Source organism: Megalops cyprinoides, chromosome 4 (genome assembly GCF_013368585.1).
Source record: "Megalops cyprinoides isolate fMegCyp1 chromosome 4, fMegCyp1.pri, whole genome shotgun sequence".
In the NCBI taxonomy this organism is placed as follows: Eukaryota; Metazoa; Chordata; class Actinopteri; order Elopiformes; family Megalopidae; genus Megalops; species Megalops cyprinoides.
In genome coordinates this window covers 27,967,498-27,992,356 of record NC_050586.1, presented here as the reverse complement: position 1 = coordinate 27,992,356, position 24,859 = coordinate 27,967,498, and the positions used below count along the sequence as shown (strand labels likewise).

Here is a 24,859-nt window from a genome sequence, read left to right as displayed (position 1 = left end):
GCTTGGGGGGCTTACTCTGCATCGCGGCCCTTTTCCTTTTTTTTAATTTGGTTAGTCTCAAAATCGTAATCAGCTGGGCCAGGAATTCAGCATACATAAACAATTTCATCAGAGTCGAGGCCCTGCCTTTTTTAAAAAAGTTTATTTATTTATTTTTTTCTGTTTCTTCATCTCTCATTCTGTTCACATTTTCATCTTCATGTAGCTGTTTGGATGTGTCCTCTGTAAATTCTGTAAACACGCATTCGTTTGAGTCATGACTCTTGACAGGCTTTGGAGCAGGGCTGGCCTGCTTGGAGGTGGACCCAGTTGTTTAAATTTCAATCAGAAATGGGAAACATGAAATTAGTTTCACATTCCTGTTTTCAGCTTTTCAGAAGTTTAAATCCAACAGCAATAAACGGCAACTTTGATGGCCCACGCTGCCAAAAAACAGGATGCTTGGAAGGTGGTGTAACTGACCCTCCTTTTAAGCGTTAGCACAGCGAGAGGAAGATCGCCCGAAGGACATCTGTTTCCACTAGGGCAAACCAAGATCCCTCAAAGAACATTCTTCGACACCACTCCAGCTCTGTAGCGTTTGATCTCACGTTCACTGAACCGAGGGGGGAAAGAAGAGAAATGCATTAAAAGATGTTTTGCAGAGTTTTGAAGGCCAACGCATATAAGGAAAGTTGTGGTGATGGGAGTATATGTGGGGAGGGGGAGCAGTCATTAAATGTTGTATTGAAATGAAACAGACACTAGGTGGCGACAGTTATCTTAATAATGGGCTTGAACTTTGTTGGATCACAAAACACTACTGAGAACTTATTTTGAGTCGTTTAAACGCAAACTGTGGCTTTGCTTTGCTTTTGACTGTGAGTGTGCTTTGCACGATAGACTGACAGTAATATTTCTCATAGTGTTTTCTCTCGTGGTGTGTCTCACGATTGATGTCACAAAGAACTGCCCTGTGACACTCACACTGTGGGCTGAGAAACCATTGCTGATTGGCTTTTCTGTGGAAAGTTCAGTGAATTCTGTTTTGATTGCAGCTGGTTTTTTGGCTTCCTAAAAGACAGTGAACCCCACTCACTGACTTACTACGCTGTATGAGTGGAACCCCCAAACTCACTGTACTACCTGGGTGCTACCAGTAGGTGGCATTGAAGCACACAAATAAAGGCGTTCTCCAGAGTAGCTTTGGCCCATGAAGGCAAACTCCACATAGTTGGGGTATGGCCAGGCTTTAAGGGGCGTATCTGAAATGTGGGGTTCGGAATGGGGATTTGGGGGGGCGGTGTTTATAGGTGAAGCAGTCTGATTGGTTCCCCCCATCTTAACTTGTGAGAACTTAAGATATTGGGAAGGGGGTGCACATATTTTGGGGGTGCGTTTTACACGGCATTCCTCACCCATCTTGGTGACGAAAAGAGAGGTCTAATGTATAAACAGGGTTTATACTGCTGAGCCAGTACATGCAATGCTTTTGGAAACAGCTGTTGAATTTTTTCCAAGGGAAATATTAAACGCATTAAATTTAAAACACATGACGTTTTAGCAGAACACAGCGACAGCTTTAAAGGAAAAAAACTTGTTTTCATCTATGATAAATTAGCAGGGTGTGATTCTCTCATAAAAGGACTGAGCTGCGGAGCTGATGGAGCAGAAGTGCGATACAACACTGACCTCCAGTGGTTGCATTTGGCACATGTGCTTTTATTTCCATGCCCTGATCCACATGTTGTCATGTAAACAGTCCCTTTCACTCTCCCACATGAGAATGGCTTATTTGATACTAATATTTATGGGTGGTGGATGAATGCTGTCAGTAATGTTTGTGTCAGTTTGTGCATTGGACTGCAATGCTTGACTGTTTTGCTGTGCCTTCTGTCTGTGTGTTTTATGCTTAGTTTAGATGCTGTTTCTGAGAAAGCAGTTTCCCTTTGGGGCTTAGTAAAGTGTCTTTCAGTGTGCGTTTGTGTGTGAAGACACTGAACGAAGGTTCGATCTTGAGAATCTGTGACAGGTGTTTTGTTGCTTCTATTGTAGCCCAAAGCAGCCGCCCTTCAGTGCCCCGTGTTTCTGATAACCACTGACATCTTCAGGTGAGTGCCGTACCCCGGGGCGGTTTGTACTCCGCTTCCTGGGGGATGCATATAACAAATATATTAATAGCCAATAACAATTTCTGCATATATGTATTTACTTTAAAATTAAAGATGGTAGATTAGAGAAAATGCTATGCTGCATCAGTGAAGTTAGTGAACCAGTGACTTTATGAATACTTTTCCCTATGGGATAATAGTTCTTGCTGCAATATGCACAAAAACACAACTTGTATATAACAGAAAATACAATGTTATTAAACGAGGAAAGACAGAGAAAACACGCCCGCAGTGCAAGGTCTCTTTAAAATGCGTCGCTCACCGTAGGCGCCGACCTGTGGACATGCGTCTGTTTCCTTACGTTACCTTTAGGTGCCGATAGCTGCAGAAAGACAGCCCGCGGTGTTGAGTCCTCAGGGTGAAGACTCTACCCGCAATGCCCTTGCTCTAATCCTCTGTAAAGCCGGAGGCTGACACAGACGCAGGCGGTGGAGTCGGGTCGGGGGCAGGGGCCCCCTCCCCTGTGTTTTCACCCCGAGATCCTTCTTGCAGATAAGTTGCTTCAGCAACTCGGAGAGAAGTGACAGACAGGGAGGAGGGAAAAGCCCAGGCTTAACCCAGCGGATGTGAAGGCGCATCAAAGATTCCTTAAGCTGCTGAGTGAAGTGGCGGAGGGAGGCTGAGGTCAAACGGAGTCGCGCGCTAACCTGAGGACAGGACGCCGTCGCATCCGCTCTGTCGCTCAGCTTCTGATCTCTGAGAGTTTGCAGTGAGGCTCCTTTGAAGCCCTGCGACTTGACGGCATCTGTAACGAACGCTCTCTTTCATGAGGTGAAGTTTCATTTGTCCAATGGCAGCGCCCCGATTGAAGCTGCCGCCGTATTATTGGTCCTCGCCGTATCTGCTCTCTCTACCAGCTGGTGACACACCCACAGCTCTTCACCTCTCGCTCTGTTGGATGAATACCTAATGATCCATAATGTTTTTTTTTTTTACATTTTTAAATAGACCGTAGAACAAAGTGTTCTTGGTGATGCATTAAAGTAAAAAGATGTGGTGGCAGTGGGGGTGTCGCGGGGATCTGAGACGTAGGGGCCCCAACCTCTGTTTTTCCACTCTTATCATTACGCTTCCGTACATTTAGGCAGTTGGCAGGCACTCTTCTCCAGGGCAACTTAGAGTGAAAAAGTACATAAGAACATAACAACAAGGGCACGTGACAAGCACACAGAAAACGCCAGGGATTCGTGCCTGGGAGGGGTGCAGAAACGGATGCCCTTGGGGTGCAGAGCCGAGCGGTTCTGTCCTGTTCAGAGGGTCTGCTGATTGCATGCAGATACGGAGGAGGCGTTCCCCGCTCTGATCAGTGAGGCTTTAAGTGAGCCTCACATCAGCTCTGTTTGATTTGGAGCGGGAGGAGGAGGAGGAACGCTGTGTCTGCGGGGTGATTGCATACATCTGTGTTAAGAGGGGCCGCGCTCCCCTCTCTGTTCACCTCACATCTTCAGAGGGAAGCATAGCTCCTTCCATACATTTTCAGGTAAAAAAGAAAAAAAGCCCCAGATTAATTGCTCATCTCCCCTGCATCCTGACCGGAGGTCGTTGCTGTGCTCGTTGAAGATGCCCGTTCTCTGCCTTGCCTTGCCAACTGGTTTGGGTGGACTGTTGCCACCCATTTTCTCCTGTGTGAGAAACCTTACCCCCTTTCCCCCTCTGGTCGTGACTGAGTGCCTTGGCGGGCTCTGAGTTTACTCTAAAGGAAAAATCATCACTTGTTTTACTTGGCTTATGTAACCACGTATATAGTGGAATATAATTTTTGTTGCATTTCAACTCCACAGTATAATGCAGACCGTTAGTCACCTTAATGCTAAATAATATTTCAACCTCCAGATAAATTTGTCCCTGATGGAATAGTGCTGCAGCTGTTGTACTTTCTGTGAAATCCATTGTGCAGCTTGCTCCTTATTTAGGAGAGAGTTAAACTCAGGTCTTTCCGAATTCACATCATCACAGTTGCTAGGTAATGAGCAGGGATGAGCATTTATATTAATTTGATATACAAATATGCTATCGCTCCCAAGATTGAATAGTTGAATAATTGAACATTGTTTTTTTCCCCTCAAGCACTCCATGAAACTCAAGGCTCTTTATGTGCTAATAAAGACTCACTGCAGAGCGATCTGCATTAACTCACGCTCTCAGCTCTCAGCTCTCAGCTCTCAGCGGAAAGCATCTGTGCATTATCTGTTACTGTATGCAGAGTGAATATTGATGAGAAAGAACAAAACTCTGGATTTTTTTAATATTGATCCCAGTATTCTATGAATAATCTCACAGTCGCATAGCTGAGCGTTTGATTCCTTTCAGAGTGATGTATGTGCTCCATTGTGACATGCTGATGCCTTGTGGGTAATGCAGAAAGTTGCTGCTGGAGACGCGGGGAAGCTGTGCCCTCAGAGCTCTTCTGCAGGCATTCACTCGCCACTTCCTCCTGTCCCTCCGCCCCCTGGACCCACAGGTATGCTGTGCAGGTGCATGCTGATAACCCGCCTCCTCGTTCCCTATTTTAACACTCTATCCTCACCCCACCCCCTCGTTATTGCGCACAAGGGGGACCTGTCCTCTGTCCATTACATAAACCTTACCTCACGTTCATTTCAGTACATTAACCCAGCCTTGCTGCCTCATTTCACCACTTAAACCACCTCAACTCTTTTAATCACCCTGTCCTCAGCTCACCTCCGTTTCAGTACAGAAACCAGAAACTGTTTCCTCATTTCATTGTGCAAACCTTACGTCACCTCCACCGTTTAAACACCTAGTCTTCACCTGCTAGTTCAACACACATTTCTTATACATGCATTTCAACACACAATCTCCCCCTACACCCACCCCAGTTACCTCCCATGCCCCCTCCCCCCGCTTCCATCACAGCACCTAAATCATTCTTACCCCTGATTGCAGCTCATAAACAGGAAGTATCTGGTCTCACTTTGGCCCCACACTTCAGTCTCTAATGTTCTGGAATCAGTTTTTGTAAGTGGGGTCTGACCCAGTGATGGGAGAGAAGCAGACACCCTGTAATGAAGTACAGTCTTTAGGCACATTGATTATCACTTGACATATTTATTTCCTGAGGAGATTGAGTTATCTTTGTCCAGAGGTCCATAACCACTCTAGTTGTTATGGTCAGTGCCTCAGTGCCTTCAGTTGTAGTGGACCCTGGTTCACCTGTTGATTTTGACCACTTGACTTTTAACCATGTAAATGATTTCCCTCTCCAGCAACAGATCCAGGGTCATTTTAAACCCTAATCCAAAAACCAACGTTTACATTAAAATGCATGACTCTTCCTGAAGCATGTCCAGCGTACATGCAAGGAGTCAGCATCACCTATGTGTACACTGTTAATTAGGGTTGTTCTTGGAATCAACACTAGGGGGCACTGTATTGTTCCTGCCAGGGCAGGATAAACAAGCCTATGTTAAATTATAACTCGCCTTTGGCAGTATGTGAGACTACTGCACCACCTCTAATCAATATAATCCATACTTTGTTGAATAGGCATTTTGAGTTGATCAGTGGAAAGAAAAGCATATCATTGTTAGCTTTGCAAAACACCCTTGCTAATGCTTAACTTTTCCATATTTTTTGACCTACTGAAATACTCATTAAGCAGTTCAGCTCGGGTACATTGATCTTTGCATTTGTCTTGTACCAGGAAAGGCTGCCCCTGAAAGCCTTCTTCCCTCGCACCCCTCAGTCTCTACTGACACTCCTGCTGCAGAACCCCACAGGTACTTCCCACTCCTAGCTACACATGAGCAAGTATATCCACATATTCACCTCTTCCAGCTACGGCTGGTGCACATATAGAAGGTGTATTCACATGTTCTCCTCTCCCAGGTAGCATAGTAACCCAGGAGGGACTGGTAGCACCGATTAGTAGGCTAAACACAGCGATTAAAGCCAAGTTAGGAACCTGACCTTGCTCATGCAAGATTGGAACCTACAACCTTTGTTCAAGGCACTGTCTACTTTCCAGAGTCAGCAGCTGTGGAGTTTATGGACTAACATTTTTAGATTCTCGAAAATACCAGAACAGGGAAGATATCTTCATGATAATATCCGTGATTTTATTACCCTAATTTTTTTGTAATATTGTATATGTAAAGTCTGTTGCATTCACGTATATCTTTATGTATAGTGTTTCTCGGAATTTGTACCGGAGGTGGAGGAGCAAGTGTTTTCTTAACACATTTCACATTTCAGGTAGAGATTTTTTATTTATCCAGAAACTGAAGATTTTGGCTCTGTGCCCTGCGCGATTCTTTCAGAGCTGCCTTATATTGTGTGCTGGGTAAAAATAAAACATTCTATATTTTATACAAAGCCTTTCCTCTTGTCACCGGCTGATGGAGAGGTCACTAATTATATCAGAAAATGTAAGAGGAAGGAAGCGAGGCCCGTCCCAGCTCTAAAATATACATTTTCCCCCAGACACCAAGTTTATGAGCGGCTGTCAGAGAGGGGGCTGTTATTCTGGCACGCCTTCAACTTTCCACACGTCCCCCTGAGTGGGGTTAATCAGCAAACTCCACACGGCTCAGCTTTACTCTATGGAAAACATTGATCCAGAGGTGGAATCGGTTATGTAGCTGTTTCAGGCCAGATGAATGACTTGCTGTCTTAATCATTAGTAACTGATTAACTTTCACGCATGCCTGTCCTCTATAAATGAGGCATGATTTATACACACCTATATATGTCATGTGTTAGCTCTGTGGTTTCCTTTGTGTTTGACCTTTTCCTACCATGTATTTGAAGTTTTCATTTACTGTGCTGTTTATTTCATTATACCTGTGGGAAGCACGTCTTGCCATGTTTCCTGGACCTTACCTGTCATCATAGTGCTAGGCTTTACAAACCCCATAAAAAGTGGAGCTACTATGTGTCATCATTGACCTGCTAATATGAACCAATCATGGCCTTCAGCTGTGGAATGCAACATTTTCATTGGTTTTATCTTGCTCAGTAATTGACGTGATAGCTGCACACATGATGGGGATGTTGAATCCCTGCTGTTATCCCTGGTGAACACTTGCAAGAATGCGGGTCTGACCAATGTCCCTTCCCCCAGAGGTTCAGATGGAGGCGTGGCCGGAACACCTACTGCGTATATGTCACTCGCTGCAGAGAGTGGAGGAGGAAGAGGAGGATGACGCTGTCAGGTGAGTGACAGTGGCTTATTAGTACGCACCTTCCTCACCTGGCTGTCGGTGTAAAACCTGCTCACCTGTACACCTGTGTGCTAATGCTGTGCACAAAGACTCTGAAGTTGGCAGAGTGACACTGGGATTTTATCTTTGTGTGTGTGTGTGTGTGTGTGTGCGCGCTTGTGCGTGCGCGCCTGATGTAGCATCTCTCCAGGATAGCTGTGTGACAGCTGTCAGACATGATGGTCAGTGACATCTGCCCTGGACTGATTTATTTATAAAATAGGGTTTATAAAAGTCAAAGTTAGCCTGTCCCTTCTCTTTCTCTGTCTGTCAATTCAATTATGTAAGCTTACTGGCATGACAAATAAACAGCTGCGTTGTAGAAGCAAAGTAAACATTCATACACAGAATGCATGCATGCTAAAAATAAAACATTGAGCTTTACAGATCATATTCTTTTTGTACATTATTTTTAAGTATAGAGCGCTCCCGTCTTACATATTAAACTCCCTTGTCTAAATCACAGGTTAATATCGATAAGAATAAAAATACTACCAGAGAAATTTCTTTAGCCTCCTTCTATCTCTTTCAATAAGAAAGGTTTATAAATTGTGTCTCTTTCTCAGTACCCACAAATTCAACAGATTTTTTTTATTCTGTAGATATTTGTCTTTGTCTAGATGTCTATGTGTGTTTTAATCCAAACAGACAGGAAGTATGGATCACTAAGAAAGTAAGCACAGCCAACTTAGTGGTGCTGTGCCTGGCTGGACAGATGAGCGTTTGGAGACGTGTCGTTTGGCACGCCAGTGCTCCATGCGTCACACGAGCCCAGGACATTCGCCAGCTGCGTTCACGCGGCGCCGTTTCTGGCTCAAAGGCTGCGATTGGCTGGAGATCTGTGCCACACACAGGGAGTAACATTCTGCACTGTCCTAGTGCGGTTAATGGCAAACACAATAAGCAGGCCCTCGCCCAGGCCTGAACAATGCGGGCCGAATGAAGCGCTCGCCTCACAGCGAGGGTCTGCCGCTGTAAAAAATGCCAGCCTAATTACTGCTGAAGTCAGACGTGGGACCCGGGACGGAGATCCCTGCCTGTCCGCAGAGCAGCTGGTGCTTTTAACTCTGCCTATTAACTTAACGACTTCGTTTGGGGCTCCATGTGAAATTCCTGTGTGCTCTGGATGGTGGGAAAGAGCGTCTGAGCTGGCGTTTGAGCAGCTGTGGGGGGGTGTTGGGGTGTGGGGGGGGGGGGGGGGGGGGGTCTCGCAGGTTTTAATGACAAACTTGGAAACTGGAGAGTGGACCTGATCGTAATCAAGACCTGAGCAAGCGCAGCTGCCGAGACGTGCAACAGCGTCCTCTTTCTCTTCCTCTCTCTCTCCATCTCTCCCTTTTGTCTCTCTGTCCATCCTTCAATTCAGTTCAGAAGTTGCTTTCTGGGCAGGGTGAGAAAGGATGCATCTCTGGAGAAGATCATGTGGAAAGATGATAGTAAATGCAATATTTACTACAGTAATGCTGGCAAACCAGCATATGGATGTAAAGAGTCGGCCCTGTGTCCATCGCACAGTGGCAGGTGGCTGTGTCCTGGGCTGCCCGTGGGGCCGAGGGCCCCTCTCCCAGTAACACACACAGCTTTTCTGTGTCAGTCATGTGTGTGAAATGGGGGGAGGGGGGCACCGTTTGCACTCATTTTTTCCCTAAAGAATATCTCTGTTGTTCGGAAGCATTCGCCGTAGAACAGGAGAAAGTGCATCTCTCTGTCTCTCTCTCTCTGTGTAAGGGCATGTGAGGGCAGAGGCCACCCTCTCTCCCTCTTTCTTTCGGTCTCACATTCAAACAAGCTTTATTGGCATGACCACACAGATGTACAGTATTGCCAAAGCAATACTCTTTCTTCCTCTCTCTGCCCCTCTCTGTGTGTCTCTCCTCCTCCCCCGTCTGGCTCTCTCTGAGGGTGGAGTAGCACCCTGTTGACTCAGTGGAAGCTCTCGGCTCTTGGCAGACAGCACAGGAAGGGCAGCAGGATTTTTCACATTCATACGAAGTTTGAGTAGGAACTGCCGCTGCGATGGGAGGGAGCGATTAGGCCCCCAGGGGGGTGCGCTGGCTTTGCCCTCCGCGCCTCAACTGCGTTTCTACCTCAATGAGACCGCGACCTCGACCGGCCAAGGACCGTCACCCACACTGCCTGAAAGCAGTCAGCTTTGTTGCATCCGTAAGGGTTGCGGTTTTAATTTAACGGTCAAATTAACGAAATGCAGAAAAAAATGCATGAAAAGATATTTTCATAGATATTTTCAAAGATATTTATGTTAAGCAAGGTTGAGCGTGAAAGTGGATGTCCAAATTTACCAGACACTTGCTTGCAACAAATTGAAAATTTGCTAGTTGCTAGGCGCCAGGTTTATTATACTTTGAAACAATGGCAGCCACAAGGTGTACATGTTAATCAACAGTAAAACAGCCTGGTGAATCAGCACACAGAGCTGATCTCCTGAACACATTACTAGCGGCCTACGTGTGAATGCTTTGAGTAAAAGTCCATTCACTGGCAGGCTAGCTAAGCTAAGCATTCTGCATAAATGCTGTGACACAGAGATATTTTTGGCGTAGGTAGCGATTACTCTGCTGTGGTGCAGAAGCAGCCTCTCAGTGCACCTCCTGTGCTGTCCTGCAGGAGGCGCTGGGCTCTGTTTGAGGGCTGGTTCCTGCTGGTGCGGTGTGGGGACTGGGTGGATGTGGCCGCCCAGCTGCTCGTCTCCGCGGCACCCGACGCCTCGGCGCCCCTCCTGTGGCTCCTGACTTTCTACCACCAGCCCATGCAGCTGGAGCAGCAGAGAGCCCGCACGCTGGTGAGTGTGTGTCCCGTTCAGTCACGTCAGGTATCCATCTTCATCAAGACAAGATGCCACAGTGCACAATTGTGCAGCAAACCCAATGTACCATGTTCAGATTTTTATGAATGTCTTTTTAATGTATTTCCCTGTTTCAGAGACCTGATGGACACAGGTATTATCTGCTGTAGCTTTAGCCTCTGCTAGCATATTCCCTCGCTCCTTTAGCATCTCTGAAGGCCTCCTGTTTTAGAAGGGCACCGAGGCTTACATTTCTCTAAGGGAAGCCATCTGCATCCCCCAGCCTGTTATAGGGGCCAGTTTACCCGGCAGAGGCTGTGCACCTCTTGTGTATTTGCAGATACATGCATCGCACACTCACAAGCACACATGAAAAGGTGTTTAAAGGTTCCTGCATGTAGTGTTTTGCAGGTGATTCATTGTTTATTGAAGTTGTGTCTGCATATGCAGTGTCCAGTGCAGTATTCTCTCGAAGCTGGGAAATATTGGGCTGGGTTTTTGTTCTTTTTTGGAATGATGCCGCACATATGCAGATTCACTGATCTGCAAGTCATCTGCCTGGCCCCTCCTTTTTACTGAGTCTACTTTTATTAGCCAATCCACATGCCGCAAAGAGTGTAGCGTCAGTGTAGCGCCTGCACGGCATCGATATGAAAAAGAAGCCCTCTTGAGTTACAGTGAAGTAAGACAAGCCTTCTGATGCATGTCTGAGGTTTTCCCTACACTTTGTGAACCTGAAGTGAACCGTGAAAGAAAAGTAGCGTGGAATTTGTCCTTGAGAATTCATAATAGCCGCTGAAATGCTCTCCGCCTCATTCTCATGCACTCCGCACCGCAGGATTAAAGAAAACTGTCAGAAAGATGTAAATGAAGAAGACGCACGCCTGCATGCACACAGGCCCCTCTCTCTGATGCATGTACTAGATGGGGAAACTGAGGAATGTGAGGGTTCAATGTCTATGCCCCACCTTGGACTCAAACCTGCAACCTTTGTGTTTTAGCACCATTTGCGTATATGTGAGCTCTAAATCCTCTCAGGGGCTCTTCATGAAAATCCATCAAAACATAAGATGAGGGAACAGTATTTCTGTAAGGTGCCATATTTAAGAGCCCAGCGATCTTTCAACATAAATATTCAGCTGCTGTTTGAAATTCATCAAAGGATGGTTGGGGGAGTAATGTCAAGTATTTAAAAATGAAACCTCTGAATACTGTTTGGCTGGCTGTACCCAGGAGCGCAAACATTTATTTTCTAATACAGCCTCGTTCGGGGCGAGGGAAGGGCATGGAACTGTATGTGCTTGGCACTTGAAGTCAAATCAAACGCTAATCCTGAGTTTAATCTCTAAAAACCTGTCTTCTTACTGCTGAAGACATAAAAAGGAGCTCTGAGCTCACAGATATGCATGCTCAAAGGTAACAGGTGGGGGCAGAGTGATTTATTGTTTGATGGTTTCGCAGACGGAGGCTGGAGAGGCTCTGGATCACCTGAGGGCACTCTTCCTCACCCGTACCCCTCCTCCTCTTCCTCCTGAGCATCTCCGGGCACTGCTGGATCCGACGGGCCCCCCCTGCCCCCCGTGCCCCCCTGTGGCCCCCCTCGTCCAGCACCTCCTGCTCAGCTTTGCTGTGTTCTCCCACGCCCCTCTCAGCACCGTCACTGAGGTCGTGCGTAAGGTGAGTGCCCCCTACATCTGATCCCACCCCCCTATGACTCGTATCCCAGAGTCCCCGGGCCCTGGAGCTCTGCTGTGTACACTGGTGCTGATTCAAATGCATAATCACACATGAATACGGTTCATCAGCGGTTATAAATGTGTGAAAATCATGACACTAAACAAATTGTTTCCTTCTGGCTCTTAAAATATTTTTGACTAACTGTGTCAATTGGGACTACTGGTTCAGTAATCATTCTAGGCGCTGAAACAATAAATCGAACGGCTAATTTACCTTAACTCAGATTTAAAAAAAAAAGGATTAGACAGTCAGAGGAGCAGATGAACAAAAATATGATGAGTCTGTCTCATTTAGTCTTTTGATCAGGAAACGCAACACCTTTATTTAACAGAGACGATAGCGGTTGTAATGACGTCAGCCGAGCGGCTCGATCGCACCCGATGAGCTGAGAGCTCAGCAGGAAGGAGAGGCGGCGTGCGCGGCGCGATCACCGGGGGCCAGGGAAACGCCGCGCCGCGTGACGGGACCGTTCCTTAGGAGATCGCAGCTCGGGACGTCATTGTTCCGACAGACAGACAAAACCGCCACTGTGTTCCGGAGGGACCGTTACACTGTCACCGCCGGGTTCCAGAAGTGCCAGTCACAATGGCGCTGACGGCCCGTTTCAGCCAGCCTCTGAAACAAAGAGGAGGGCCACGTTACAGGAACAGTCAAGGCTGCGCGCTGAGAACCGCCATGTCTGCCTGATGACATTTCCTTCCCCTCGCTTTTGACCGACTTCTTTTGAGTCGTGTTTCCAAACACACGGCTTGCGTTTGTTTTTCCAGAGCGCCAAGATGGGGCAATTTAATTGGTAGAGGTAATTTGATCCTTCTCTTAATTTCCTTTTTGTTTTCCCAGGGAATTGTAAGCGCTCACTGCTGGATACATTAGCTGGATACATGTGGATTCACTAAGTAGACTGCTTTGTAACGTCCCCTGTACCAACCCCTCTCACCCTTTCCACACACACGCAGACACACACACACACTCTCATACGCTGGCTGGCAGCGACTGTGGCAGCACATTGGTGCACGTTTGTAAGATCACCTGTGTGACCAGATGACCTTGTGACCCTTGCAGGCGCTGGGGCGTGTGGCCTCCTGCCCTGAGGCGGTGTGGTTCCTGGCTGGTGTGGAGCGCAGGCTGAACACACTCCCGGATCCCAGGGTTCATTCGAGGCTGAGGACAATCCAAGAAGGGCTGGCAGCGCAAGACACCACATAAAACATGCCCGAGCCCAGACAAACCCAAACTATCCATTACAAACAAGCGCTCCGCAAATGTTTCGGGCACCCTGCGAAATGTCAGCTGCTGTAAAGAAAAGTGTCAATTAAAAATGACAGATGTTTGATCATTTAAAATATATATTTATGGTTTTTATTTTAAATTCAGGCCTTTGTACAGATTTAATAGTTTGACTCTGAGTTATTTGCTGGCATTGTAACCAAAATGCAGAGTTTAGAGGCTGAGTATCATGTGTTGTCTGTGCAAGTTTGATGCTTCACAGTCTGTATGTAGTTTTGTAAATCTTGTTAAAACAATGAAGTCTAGTAGTTCTTCACATGTCACTTTCTATTTTTTTTTTTTTTCTTAAATGAACAAAAGTCTCACTAATTAAAAACAGGCAAGGTGTTTCAGGTTGTGATTGGCAGTTGCATTCTGCTCCATGTGATCAGCAGTCCTGGCGATTGATCTGCGTCTCCTTGTTTGCCCCCCTAAAAGAGACAGTCCTCGTTTTGGCTCTTCCCCTGATGGCATGTCTGGCTGTTTTTTTATGGTGTCCTACTGCGCAGATTCTCCAGGCTTCTAAATACGTGGACAGGCTGGTGCAACTGGGATGAGCCCCGCCAGGATGATGAGGGAATCTGCGCGGCCGGACAGATAAAAAGCACAACCTCTGCGGACATCTGGGCCTACATTCCTCCCTCCTGAGTCATCCCAGGCCGTGTCTCTGGGGTCTGCGCAGATCTGCACGCTTGCATGATTTACAGGGGCCGCCATCCACCTCAGGCCCCTCGCCCGCACTTCAGCGCAGATAAATACTCCGCCGGCTATGGCGTTCATCGAAATGTTATAGAGTCTAAATATTTTGAAAACCTATCCCGTGAGTCTTTATTGACAGATGCACCACGCCAGTGAAATTGCTCCAGTACTAAAGATCGCTGGTGATGGAATGTTTGCGGTACCCTGAGAGAGAGCGATTTCTACCCAGCAGACCTCTCTACTTGATGTTCCTTTGCTCTGTCTGCACAGCTACACTTCAAGCAAATTCTGAAAAGCGGTAACCACAACACTTGTTTTTAAAGGAAAACACTTCACTAGCAATATCTGCTAGAGAAAAGAATGTAGACTGAATAAATAATTGAAAAAAAAGAACTGAAGATCTTGTTTTGCATGAAAACATCCACTGGAAAGTATTTCTACTGTAAACAGAGCTCCTGAGCATCACGATTATTATTGCAGACACTGTAGCCGCACCCTGGCCTGCTCCCCCCTGGTCCCCAGATGAACAGATAAATTGTCAGTGACCTATCCCCCCGGCCGCCCCCCCCCCACCCTGCCGGGCTGATCTCCAGCCTTTGCGCGGAAGCGTCCCAGATCCCGCTGAACCTGTTGATGGGCCGTCCCATGCGCCTGCTCCTCTGAGGAGGGAGAGGAGACAGAGGCCGGAAAAGCGCTGACCTCCTGCCGGATCCTCCTTGACGTGCGCGTCCGCCTCTGGGGCCTGGAGGAGAGGAACAGAGAAGAGCGTGAGAGCAGGGAGGCACGAGCTGTGATGGCTTTAGCAGCCCCCCCGACCCCCGCAGGACCGGACCGCGAGAGGGGCCCCTCATACCCCGGAGGGAGGGCTAACTCAGCCCCCACCCTGAGGGAATGTTCTGACTCGAGCAGCTGTGACCACAGCCGGGGAGATGTTCAGAACTGCCAGCGCTGACCTGGGGAACCAGAACAGCCACAGCCCCAGGGTATCGACTAGTACCCTCACCGTCACCATCGCCATCGCTGTGTGACTGGTCCTTCTGAACCCCATCCTATGATGTAACCGCAGATCTGGTCTTTGGAGGATTCTGTGAGGAAGAAGCCCTCTGACACATGGGCTACGCATCTGGTCCAGATACTGGTCATGGGCAGGTCAAGGCCTGGATCTGCTTAACATCACTAGACTCCTGCTCTTTAGGGGCGGGTCTGTGGGTTCAGACTGCAGGGCCTTCAGACAGAAGCAGCAGGTCTGCGGGGCCTCCTCAGGCAGGTGCACAGGTGCATGGGGCCAGACTCCTGTTCCTGCTGAACTGAGCCAGTGTGTCAGTAGAACTGTTATCAGCTCAGTAGGCACAGGAGGCTAGGTCCTGCTTAGCTCTCCTTCACAACGGTGGCCTGGACTGGAACCGGGCCAGGCCCAGGACAGCTGCTATTTTCACTAGTCACACTGTAGAGAAGCTCTTACCTTTTGGTGCAAAGATAGGGACGAGCCAACTATACAAGCCAAACAATCCAGACACTTCCCAGACATGCTCATGCACTCCCTCAGAGCACAATAAAGCCACACCCCCCATCCTTCTCGATTCCCCCTCGCAGATCTCAAAAGACTGCAGGGGTGTATGCAATATGTTGAAAACACCACACAGCCGAGAGCTATGTGGGGTAGTACCATGTCGCTGATATCTGTCCACTCCTATCAGATCTGCGGGGTAATCAAGACAGGGCGAGGGGCTGGTTTTGGACTGAGCCTGAGAGAGAGAGAGAGCGTGTGACCGTTGCTAGCAAATTCTTTACGTTCATAACTGGATCACAAGTCATTTGTTCATTCACTTGGCCATTCGTTCATTCATAATGTGTGGAGAAAACACAAGGCCGACCTGCTGAGCTCCCTCTCGCCATTCACATCCCATTACAAACTCTGCAGGCTTAATCCTTTAGGAAAGCTATTTACAGTTTGACTGTCAGCAAGCCTCATTTCAGGGCTTTTTTGTGTTTATCATCAATTTCTCCACTACCGAGTAGTAAATCGCATTCAGAGATCAGATTTGTAGGTAATTTTACTTCATAACAACCTCAGAGTCCAGCATTTCGCAGCCAGGTCGCACATGTGCTTACTTTTTAATCCCAACATCTGTGAGCCGTTAGCCTTATCCAAAATGGCTGCCATTACTGTACTTCGGGACTGAGCTGCAGCCAAGATTAGCTTTCAGCTGTAGCACACGTGCCTCCATCATGTCATCAGCAATTATACAGCAGTAATGTGTGTTCTATCAGGACAGTGTGGGGAGCTGTGGTTCGGGTGCCATGTTCTAGCATCCCTTGCCCTCCTCATGCCTGGTTAGTACATGGACAGAGGGTTACTTTTAAATTTGTGTAGCCCCTTTCTTTAGCTAGATCTCCTGGGAAAACTGTATTATTGTGGTGGGCCAGTAGGGGGCATCCTTCCCTCTGGACCAGTGATGGGGACTCTGCTGTAGAAGGTAGGCTGTTCTTTGGATGAGATGTTGAAGACTACTGTGGTCATTAAAGATCCCCTGGCACCTTATCGAAAGACTAGGGGTGTTACCTCCAGCATCCTGGTCATATTCCCAAACAGCACCAGGTCACCTGATTATTCCCTCTTATGTCTGATTGACTGGGCAGTCCTTATCCACCTTGATTCCCCAGGTCATTACAGCGAATGAGAAAGGAGTTCTCAGGCAACCTTCCTACAAAAAGGGTTTCTTGTGGGTTTTGCTTTTGTAAAACCTGAGCTAAGGCAGCTGTGTGTTTGGATGTTGAAAGCAGCATGTAAGCATTTCCAGTCACCTTGGCTAAGGGCATCCGCTAAGCAAACAAACAGCATAATGCGCCATGTCCTTATCCGGCGTTTCTTCAAATCACCGTGGCCCTAAGATGGTCAAACAAACAGGCAACGCGCTGCAGGTGGAGAGAGCGGTGCTGGGCGGGATTAATGAGCGTCACTGTGACTCTGACCCGTCCGTCAGATCCGAGCGAGGGACAGGCCGGCCAGCAGATCGATATTCAGTCCAGGCTTCACTCTGATGCATGGCAAAGCAAAGAAAGAGCCCAGCATCTCATTTTCTTTCAGACTGGCAGTGTGGACACAACAGGAAGGGGGGATCGTTTGAGACACATACAGCAGAGAGATTTGCCACAATCAAAATGAGCATGTGACTGAAAGCAGAAATTGTACATTGTGCAGTTATAATGAGGCACTTAAATGACAGCCCGAGTCTTTTTGTTAAATTACCACAGTAATCAACGTGAAAGCAAACTGTGTTTTGAAATCTACAGTGTTGGCTATCTGAGTCGGTGCGTGTGTGTGTTGGCTGCCTCTCGAGGTGTGTGTGTGTGTGTGTGTGTGTGTGTGTGTGTGAGTGAGTGAACATGTGTGCATGTGCACAAGTGAGAATATTTGGTTTTACGGCCAAAGCTGTAAATCTGTGTGAGATGCCTGGGGCTCCTGCCGGGGGAGGGAGCGTGTGCAGTCCATCGTTAAATGCTGTCAGCCCCAGCCGCACAGAGCTCCATTAACACTGTTTGTTACTTTTCACCGCTCATTACTGCGGTCTTAAGAGTTTGATATATTACCATCACCAGCCTGCCTTGCCTGGGAGAGCCTCGGAGCAATTACCGCCTGTTTACTCACAGGAAAGTTGCAGAAGAACCAGCTCGTTTGGAGTCTGACATGTGAAACCACGCCGGAATATATTTTAAAGGGGGGAGGGACAGAAGCTAGAAGATTGGGCTGAAACACTTCCACCTCGGGTTAGGATTTCAGGAGGGCAGAAAGAGGCGATGCTGGAGCAGAGAGGGTCTCCAGATTGGGAGGGGGCCGGGAAGCAGGAGTTGCGTTGATTGACAGGTTCACCCCTGAGTGTCGCGCCGATGCCCGAGCGATCCCCGCGCTTCCCCTCTCAGCCGGGCAGATTTACCGCCGCCACGCCGCGGGAGCCGGGGGACACGTTTCCCACGGAGACGGAGCCTCCCCCCTCCCTCACCTTCACTCAGCCCCCGCTGCGAGCGTCTCGCTCTCTGCAGGTGCAGAACTTAGCCACTGTGAACAAAGAGGAAATCAATCACTGTTCACCAATCAGCTAAGCTCTGCACCTGGCTGGAGAGATCAGTCTTCCTCACGCGCACACACATTCAGACAGCATCCGTGCGTGCGCGCGTGTGTGCGCGGCTCAAAAAGTTCCATCCTTTGTTTTTCCCGCAGGAGGCCTCTCAGATGATCATGTCTGTTTTTTTCCTCCCCCCTCTCCCCCTTTTAAACTGGGTTTGCGACGGTGCCTCCGGTTGCTATGACAGCCGGCAAGGCCGCGGTTGTGTGGTAATCCCTGGCAATGTGATTTTTATCTTAAGTCACAAATCAGCACGCCAGGAACCCACACAGCCCCGACATGAAAGGAGACCTGCGGGTCGCCTGCGCTGCCCTCCGCTTCTCCGCGCTCCGCTACACCGCCGATATTTCCTCATTAAGCAACGCTCCCAGAGAGGGCCGGATTCCACACTCGGGGAAAGGGGGAGCTTTCACGAAATGGGGGGGGGCGGGGGCGTCCTGTACACATCATCATCATCATCATCAGATTCTCCACGGGGACTGACATGCAGGGCAGAAAAGGACAGCAGTGCAGGGGTGGTCAAAGCTCAGGAGCTGGGGGTCAAGGCTTAGAGGTACCCCCACCTTGCACCCCCTGAGTAAGGTCTTCAACGCGTCTCTGGTAAAAAACAGAAAAACCTCCCGCCGAACACACAGGGTTACAGAATATGCTACAGGCGCTGTTAGTCTCTGGACGGGAGCATCTGCCAGGCAGACAAATGATCATGGCCGTGGCTCAGCCGTGGAGAGGAAGAGGAAGGGGCCCTTCGACAATGAAGACAGCGCATTAGAGAGACGGAAGGTCGGATGCTCCGCCGGATTACAGCGATTTATCCGGGTCTGAAAGACGCTGAACTCTGCATGGGGCTAAAGAGATGGAGCACTGGCTCTCTCCCCGTGCACATAAAGCTGTCTCTCGTCCTGATGAAAGCGGCGCTCCGCAGTGAGGTACTGTCACACGCAGCGGAGAGGGATCCATTTAAGCGCCCAGTGGGGACCGCAAGTCCCATTTCCCGCTGGAGAGCGAGCGCTTAGCACAGCCTCGGACCCCAAGGCCCTCAACGCTAAACATATGCCTCCTGTTTAAAGTGGTTAAACAGGCAAAGCGAACGAATGTCCACGCTGAGAGAGTGTTTTTTCAGAAGGGAAAAGGTGCTCTCTGTGCTGTACTGATACACCATATCCTATCCTGACTGTGCCCCTTCTCTCAGGAAGCAGGCTAATAAACCCTTGGAACCGAAGACTGTGGCATTCCTCTGTTACTGATGACGGTGCGGTTAGCTTGAAAAATTTGGGGGGTAAACGGCGTAAAACTGATCCGGCCAAACTCAGGAGCCGAGAGTGTTTTGTTTTCTATACAGACTCTTTGAGGGGAAAAAAATATTACTTGCTGACCTCTTTTGCTTCAGCGTCTGTTTGAGGAACGTGTTCCAAATTCCTCCCCTCTCGCAAAACACATCGAGAAGGCTTTCCGTTAAACCGCAGAGAAAGCAAGAGTGTCTGGGCTTCACTCGGAATGCTAAAGAAGAGAAGCCAAGTCACTTCAGGGTGGAGTTTTAATAAGGGCAAAGTGTCCCATTTAAGAGTCCCCGAGGTCCAAAACCTATTTTGTTTCCGCTCCTTTTTTCTTTTTTTTGTGGAAAAACACACTTTGGCAAACTCTAGACATCTTTAGTCACTTGAAGCTCACAGGTGGTCCTGTTCAAAATTCGGCTTAGAGGGAGCATTAACATGGAGAAATTCGTGACCAAATTTGCTGATGCATGTTTGGAGTGGCGGAAATGTCACATTTTTTCCTTTCTCCTTTCTCAGAATTCCTTTGATTACAAAATAAACAGCCATTTTCTTAAGAACTATTCTTGCAGATTGACCAATTCAGATCACCATGACAACAAATCATGTAAAAGTGAAATATTCTATTGTCAGAAAACATACAGTGCTGTTTGTTTTAGCTGAACACAATTTGAAAAAAGTGTGCCAATACACTGTGGAGAAAGACTATTCCAAAAACAACAAAACAGCCTCAAACAGGAGACTGCGTAAAAGCACAAATATAACACGTATATTATAAAGCTGTAAAAAATTATGTATTATTACTAATAGCAACAACAATAACAACAACAATACATTGCTGTATCTGTGAGAATCACCAAATAATATATGCAGGCTTGACCTTATCACAATCCTTACGCTGAGGTATTAATGTTTTGACATGACTTCAGACTGTCCACGCTCGGGGTGGGTGACCATTGGGAACGGGTGGAGGGGTAGGATTGATTAAAGACACGTATCCATAACGCAGATCCTTCCTGCTGTCACCCTTAGCTCATGCGCTTGTGGCTTCCCTCTCGTCACTGATGATGAGAGCAGATCTTCGTCACGCGCCTGCCTTTCCACATTTTCCTTAAGCTCAGACATACTTTCCTGCAACTGTCACTTTTCCTGTCACTTTGACAGTACAAAAAACAAAAAAAACACATGAGCTTTTGAAAGCTGAGCCGTACTCCAATCCAGACATTTTTACACAGCAGGGACAACCTGCTGCTCAACGGGGGCAGACAGGGTAAGGTCTGCAATGTCTTTTCATTCTGAGAAAACCACACTGTAGGCACACAACTCCACAGAACGTTATGCCTTAACAGGTGAACACACAGACAGTGGAAAGAGGAGGAATGCTGCCGGGACCCTTGTGAGATCACAACGTCTTGCACCAGTTCCCACAGCCCTCCTGCGCATCCCAAGCAATGGCCCCACTTTGTATGAGCAACGGCCAGAGATATTCTACTTGCTGACTAGATATTTAGTTCTGTACTCTGTACTGAATATTCGGTGTCTGCCATTAACGAAGCTGATTTCTGATATACACGGAACAGGTGCCGTCAAACACCCACAGCTAACACGGCAACACAGACAGTGCTGGAAGCACCTGAAAAGAGCAGAGGACAGGAAGAATGCTGGAGCTGGATGTCTGTGTAACGTCTGTGGTGTGGTACCTGGGCTGAGCATGCTCAGAGGATCATCTCCTCTACGACTGCGTGCGCGGCTGGGTCCATGTCCTCGCGGGCTCTAGCGAAACAGCGCCGGGCGAGAGCCTGCTGACGGGCGTCTTCATGAAGCATCAGCTCCCCGTACAGGTACACCCCCATGGCCTGAAACACACAGCATAATTTATATAGAGCTTTTCACAGGCAGGTACACCCCCATGGCCTGAAACATACACCATCCTTTATATAGTGCCTTTCATCCAAAGATATTTTACAGCAGTACTCTGAAATGTGGACAAAGTCAAGGTGGATTGTTTTTGTTCTTTGTAATCAGCATGTTGCTGAATGCTCTTCAAAACCAAGGCAATTTAGACTGGGGCCAAACTGTTCTCACTGTGGTGTGTTTGGTCTTTTTTGAGAAGCCTTCCATCTTTCTCTCTTCTTTTGCACGGGTCAGTAATGGACTCGGTCAGTAAAGCGGAGCTATTGTCTCACTGGCCACAGTATATAAATACAAAGCTTTAAATCTATGTGGTCCAGGCCCTGCGCACTGTGCATGAGTGTAGTGAAGCTGCTATCAGCCGAGATCACGGCGACGCCATCCAGTCTATTTAGGCTTAACTCACACCTGTCACACAGTCAATCACACCAACTACTGCCCAGCCAACAGAAGACGTTCTCAAAACACTGCCACAATGCTGGAGAAACATTGATTATCATGCATTCGACTGGTACATGCCCCTAATCCAGGACCACTTGCATTACTAACATTTTACGTATCAGCCATTTATACAGTCGGATATTTATCCATGCAGCTGGGATTTTAACTGCTGTCTGGCACCAGATGGATGTCTGGTGGCTAACCACTCACCCACATGACACCAGAGTAGCTAAAACTTCACTTAAACGTTACTGGAGTTAAAAATGTTTCCTTGTCTCTGTGTCACTAGGCTAGAGGGACAGTTCAGGTCATTGATGTTCAGAGCCAGTGATTGGCTGGCTGTTTGACTGACAGGCTTTCAAAGACTCTTGTCCCAGGACTCTGGTGGCCCGCGGACATTGTCCTGCCTTCCATTTTAGGACAACCATCCCTGACCCGCCTATGTGCTGCCGTGCACCAACAAGGGCAAGAAAGGGTCTTATGCTGTTTGGACTGAGTGTGGGATATTTGAGGATTTCTCTGGAGGGAGGGAGGAAGAGAGGGAGGGAGAGAGGACCTGGAGGCTCTGTTTCTCTATTCTCCTTTATCTCTCCCTCTCTCTTTCTCTCTCTGTTAGAGGGCTTCCAGCAGCTCCATGCCCTCTCAGACTCCAGCAGAGCTTATTGATCTTTCATCACACTGGGAGGAATATCTGCAGAGACATTCTGTTCAACTACAAGATACCTCACACTCTGCTCCTTCCTGTCTCACAACTACAGAGTTCCAGTGAATACTGATCTCCATGTCTCTCTTTTTTTTTCCTTTTTTATCAATGCTCTTTGGCAGTGGAGCCTAAAATGCATTTTGGAGCGACAAATGGTTCTACACGCTGGAAGTAATTACAGCTGGGTCTAAACAAGTGTGTGTGTGAGTGTGTGTGTGTGTGTGTGTGTGTGTGTGTGTGTGTGTGTGTGTGAGTGTGTGCGTGTGAGTGTGTGTGTGTGTGTGTGCGTTTGTGAGTGTGTTTGTGAGTGTGTGTGTGTGCGTGCGAATGTGTGTGTGTGTGTGTGTGAGTGTGTGTGAGTGTGAGTGTGAGTGTGTGTGTGTGAGAGTGTGTGTGTGTGTGTGTGTGTGTGTGTGTGTGAGAGAGAGTGTGTGAGAGAGAGTGTGTGAGAGAGTGTGTGTGTGTGTGTGTGTGAGAGAGTGTGTGTGTGTGTGTGTGTGTGTGTGTGTGTGAGAGAGTGTGTGTGAGAGAGTGTGTGTGTGTGTGAGCGTGCGAATGTGTGTGTGTGTGTGTGTGAGTGTGTGTGAGTGTGAGTGTGAGTGTGTGTGTGTGAGAGTGTGTGTGTGTGTGTGTGTGTGTGTGAGAGAGAGTGTGTGAGAGAGTGTGTGTGTGTGTGTGTGTGAGAGAGTGTGTGTGTGTGTGTGTGTGTGTGTGAGAGAGTGTGTGAGAGAGTGTGTGTGTGTGTGAGCGTGTGTGTGTGTGTGTGCGCGCGCCGTGCGTGTCGTACCTGGTCCTGCATTAGGAAACGCTCCACGTCTCTGTAGGCTGCAGCATGTTTGTGCTTCACCACCAGCTCACACCAGCGGTGCCTCACCTGTCAGACACAGAGGGCCTCTCATTAGAGCAGAAACACAGAATGCAGTTACTCTGATGGGAGAGCCTTCAACAAACTGCTGCACGCTCTCATTCTTCACCTCCACTGACTCAGCACCGCCTCCGTACAACGTTCCCGAAACACTGTTTCAGGCCATGTGACGTCACTGCTGATGAGATCTTTAGGGACCCTCCAAATTCTCCTGGAAACGAAATCACAGAAGTTCCCTTTCTGGCTCCTTGGCTACAGGACCATTTTGTGAATTGACAATGAAGAATATTGATCTTAAAACCTTTTCATACACTCTTCGGTATAAAACCAATGGGAAAGAAACTTTCAGGATGAGACCCAGAAGGTCCTGTGTTACAGAACAGGTGCTAAGCATTCCCTGCAAAAGGACTCATCTTAAAAAAAAAAACACACATTTTTTGAGCCAGACTTGTGGATATTTGTGAGTCTGGCTTTGGCCCATCACTTCAGAGAGCAGTGGGTACAGAAGGACTGCAAGAAAGAAGAACTTCCATACAGCACAAGGACAATGCTTCAATATCAAACTTGCATTGGTGCACTAGAAAGTTCAGTATAAAAGGAGAGAAAGTCTGTTGAAACCCATGACTACAAATGTATTGTTGAATAATTCACCGCATGCACCAATGTAAGTGCACTCCTACTTTTCTGTCTCATTTGTAATCACTTTAAACTCACAGCTTAACAACGACAAATCCACAGTGAGTCTGGCAATCTTCGACAGACTGCATATGTAGTTGTGGATATGGGATTCAAACCAACAACCTCCTGGTATAGACCTGTATCCTACAATCCACATGGCCCTGTGCAGTGTGTATGCTGACAAAGGCAGCATTTGTAGTGATCATGTGGAGAAAAGCCTGGGGTAAATCTCCAGGCTGAACTGCCACTCCGCACACACACAAACACACACACACACACACACACACACACACACACACACACACACAGAGGGAGGAACAGAGAGCTCGTCCCTCTTACAGGGCAGGGAGGTGTTTCTGAACAGGCACCACAGAGACAGAGACATGGGGGTTTATCAAGAGCTGCTACTGACAACAGGAACAATGGATCAGCCTGCATTCTCTGCTGGGGTCCAGCTCTTTCTGTGTGTGTGTGTGTGTGTGTGTGAGTCTGCTTTCTGTAGATCAATGGTAGCTCTGTTACTGGGAGAGAGGGCAGGATGGCACTGTGTACCTCCATTACCCACACACACTTATTAGTAGCACTGTAGCAGTATTATTACTATTATTGTAATATTATTATCTCAAATGGGGCTCTTCTCACTCTCACACAAACAACTGCACAATGACGAGTAATGGTTTCCTAGAAAACAGAACCATATGATAAGCCTATAAACAACAGCATTCGCATAAATTACTACATACTGTATATACAGTATAGTAGATATAATAAACACTGTATATCATTTTTTTTCCTAGGGAGATCAGACTCTGTTTCATGTGAGTGGTATGGGCACCATGTGGGCTTTTTGATGTCCACTCTCTATCAAGCGCTACCGTGACAGACGAAATGTGCTGGTGACTGTGTTACGCTCTGCCACCTCCTCACCCGTGGTCACCCGACCGTGACTGTCCCCGGCCGAGCAGCGCGGCCGTACAGCGACCCATCGA

The 24,859-nt window shown here is 47.8% G+C and overlaps 2 protein-coding genes across 2 annotated transcripts in view; one reads left to right on the top strand and one right to left on the bottom strand.

The window, feature by feature from the left end:
• The window catches only part of fancc (FA complementation group C), a 31,103-nt gene extending 17,680 nt beyond the window's left edge, over positions 1 to 13,423 (top strand). Inside the window, exons 9-15 of the mRNA XM_036526319.1 lie at positions 2,035 to 2,090; positions 4,512 to 4,611; positions 5,815 to 5,890; positions 7,234 to 7,324; positions 9,998 to 10,172; positions 11,637 to 11,852; positions 12,975 to 13,423. Coding sequence (XP_036382212.1) covers positions 2,035 to 2,090; positions 4,512 to 4,611; positions 5,815 to 5,890; positions 7,234 to 7,324; positions 9,998 to 10,172; positions 11,637 to 11,852; positions 12,975 to 13,118 — 858 coding nt within the window. The 3' untranslated portion in view covers positions 13,119 to 13,423. The remainder of the gene's footprint in view (positions 1 to 2,034; positions 2,091 to 4,511; positions 4,612 to 5,814; positions 5,891 to 7,233; positions 7,325 to 9,997; positions 10,173 to 11,636; positions 11,853 to 12,974) is intronic.
• Positions 13,423 to 24,859, bottom strand: part of LOC118776205 (aminopeptidase O (putative)) — a 76,337-nt gene continuing 64,900 nt past the window's right edge. The window contains exons 14-16 of the mRNA XM_036526318.1: positions 23,115 to 23,201; positions 20,973 to 21,128; positions 13,423 to 14,619 (exon numbers count right to left, since the gene is read on the bottom strand). Of these exons, the coding sequence (XP_036382211.1) occupies positions 20,988 to 21,128; positions 23,115 to 23,201 (228 nt within the window). The 3' untranslated portion in view covers positions 13,423 to 14,619; positions 20,973 to 20,987. The remainder of the gene's footprint in view (positions 14,620 to 20,972; positions 21,129 to 23,114; positions 23,202 to 24,859) is intronic.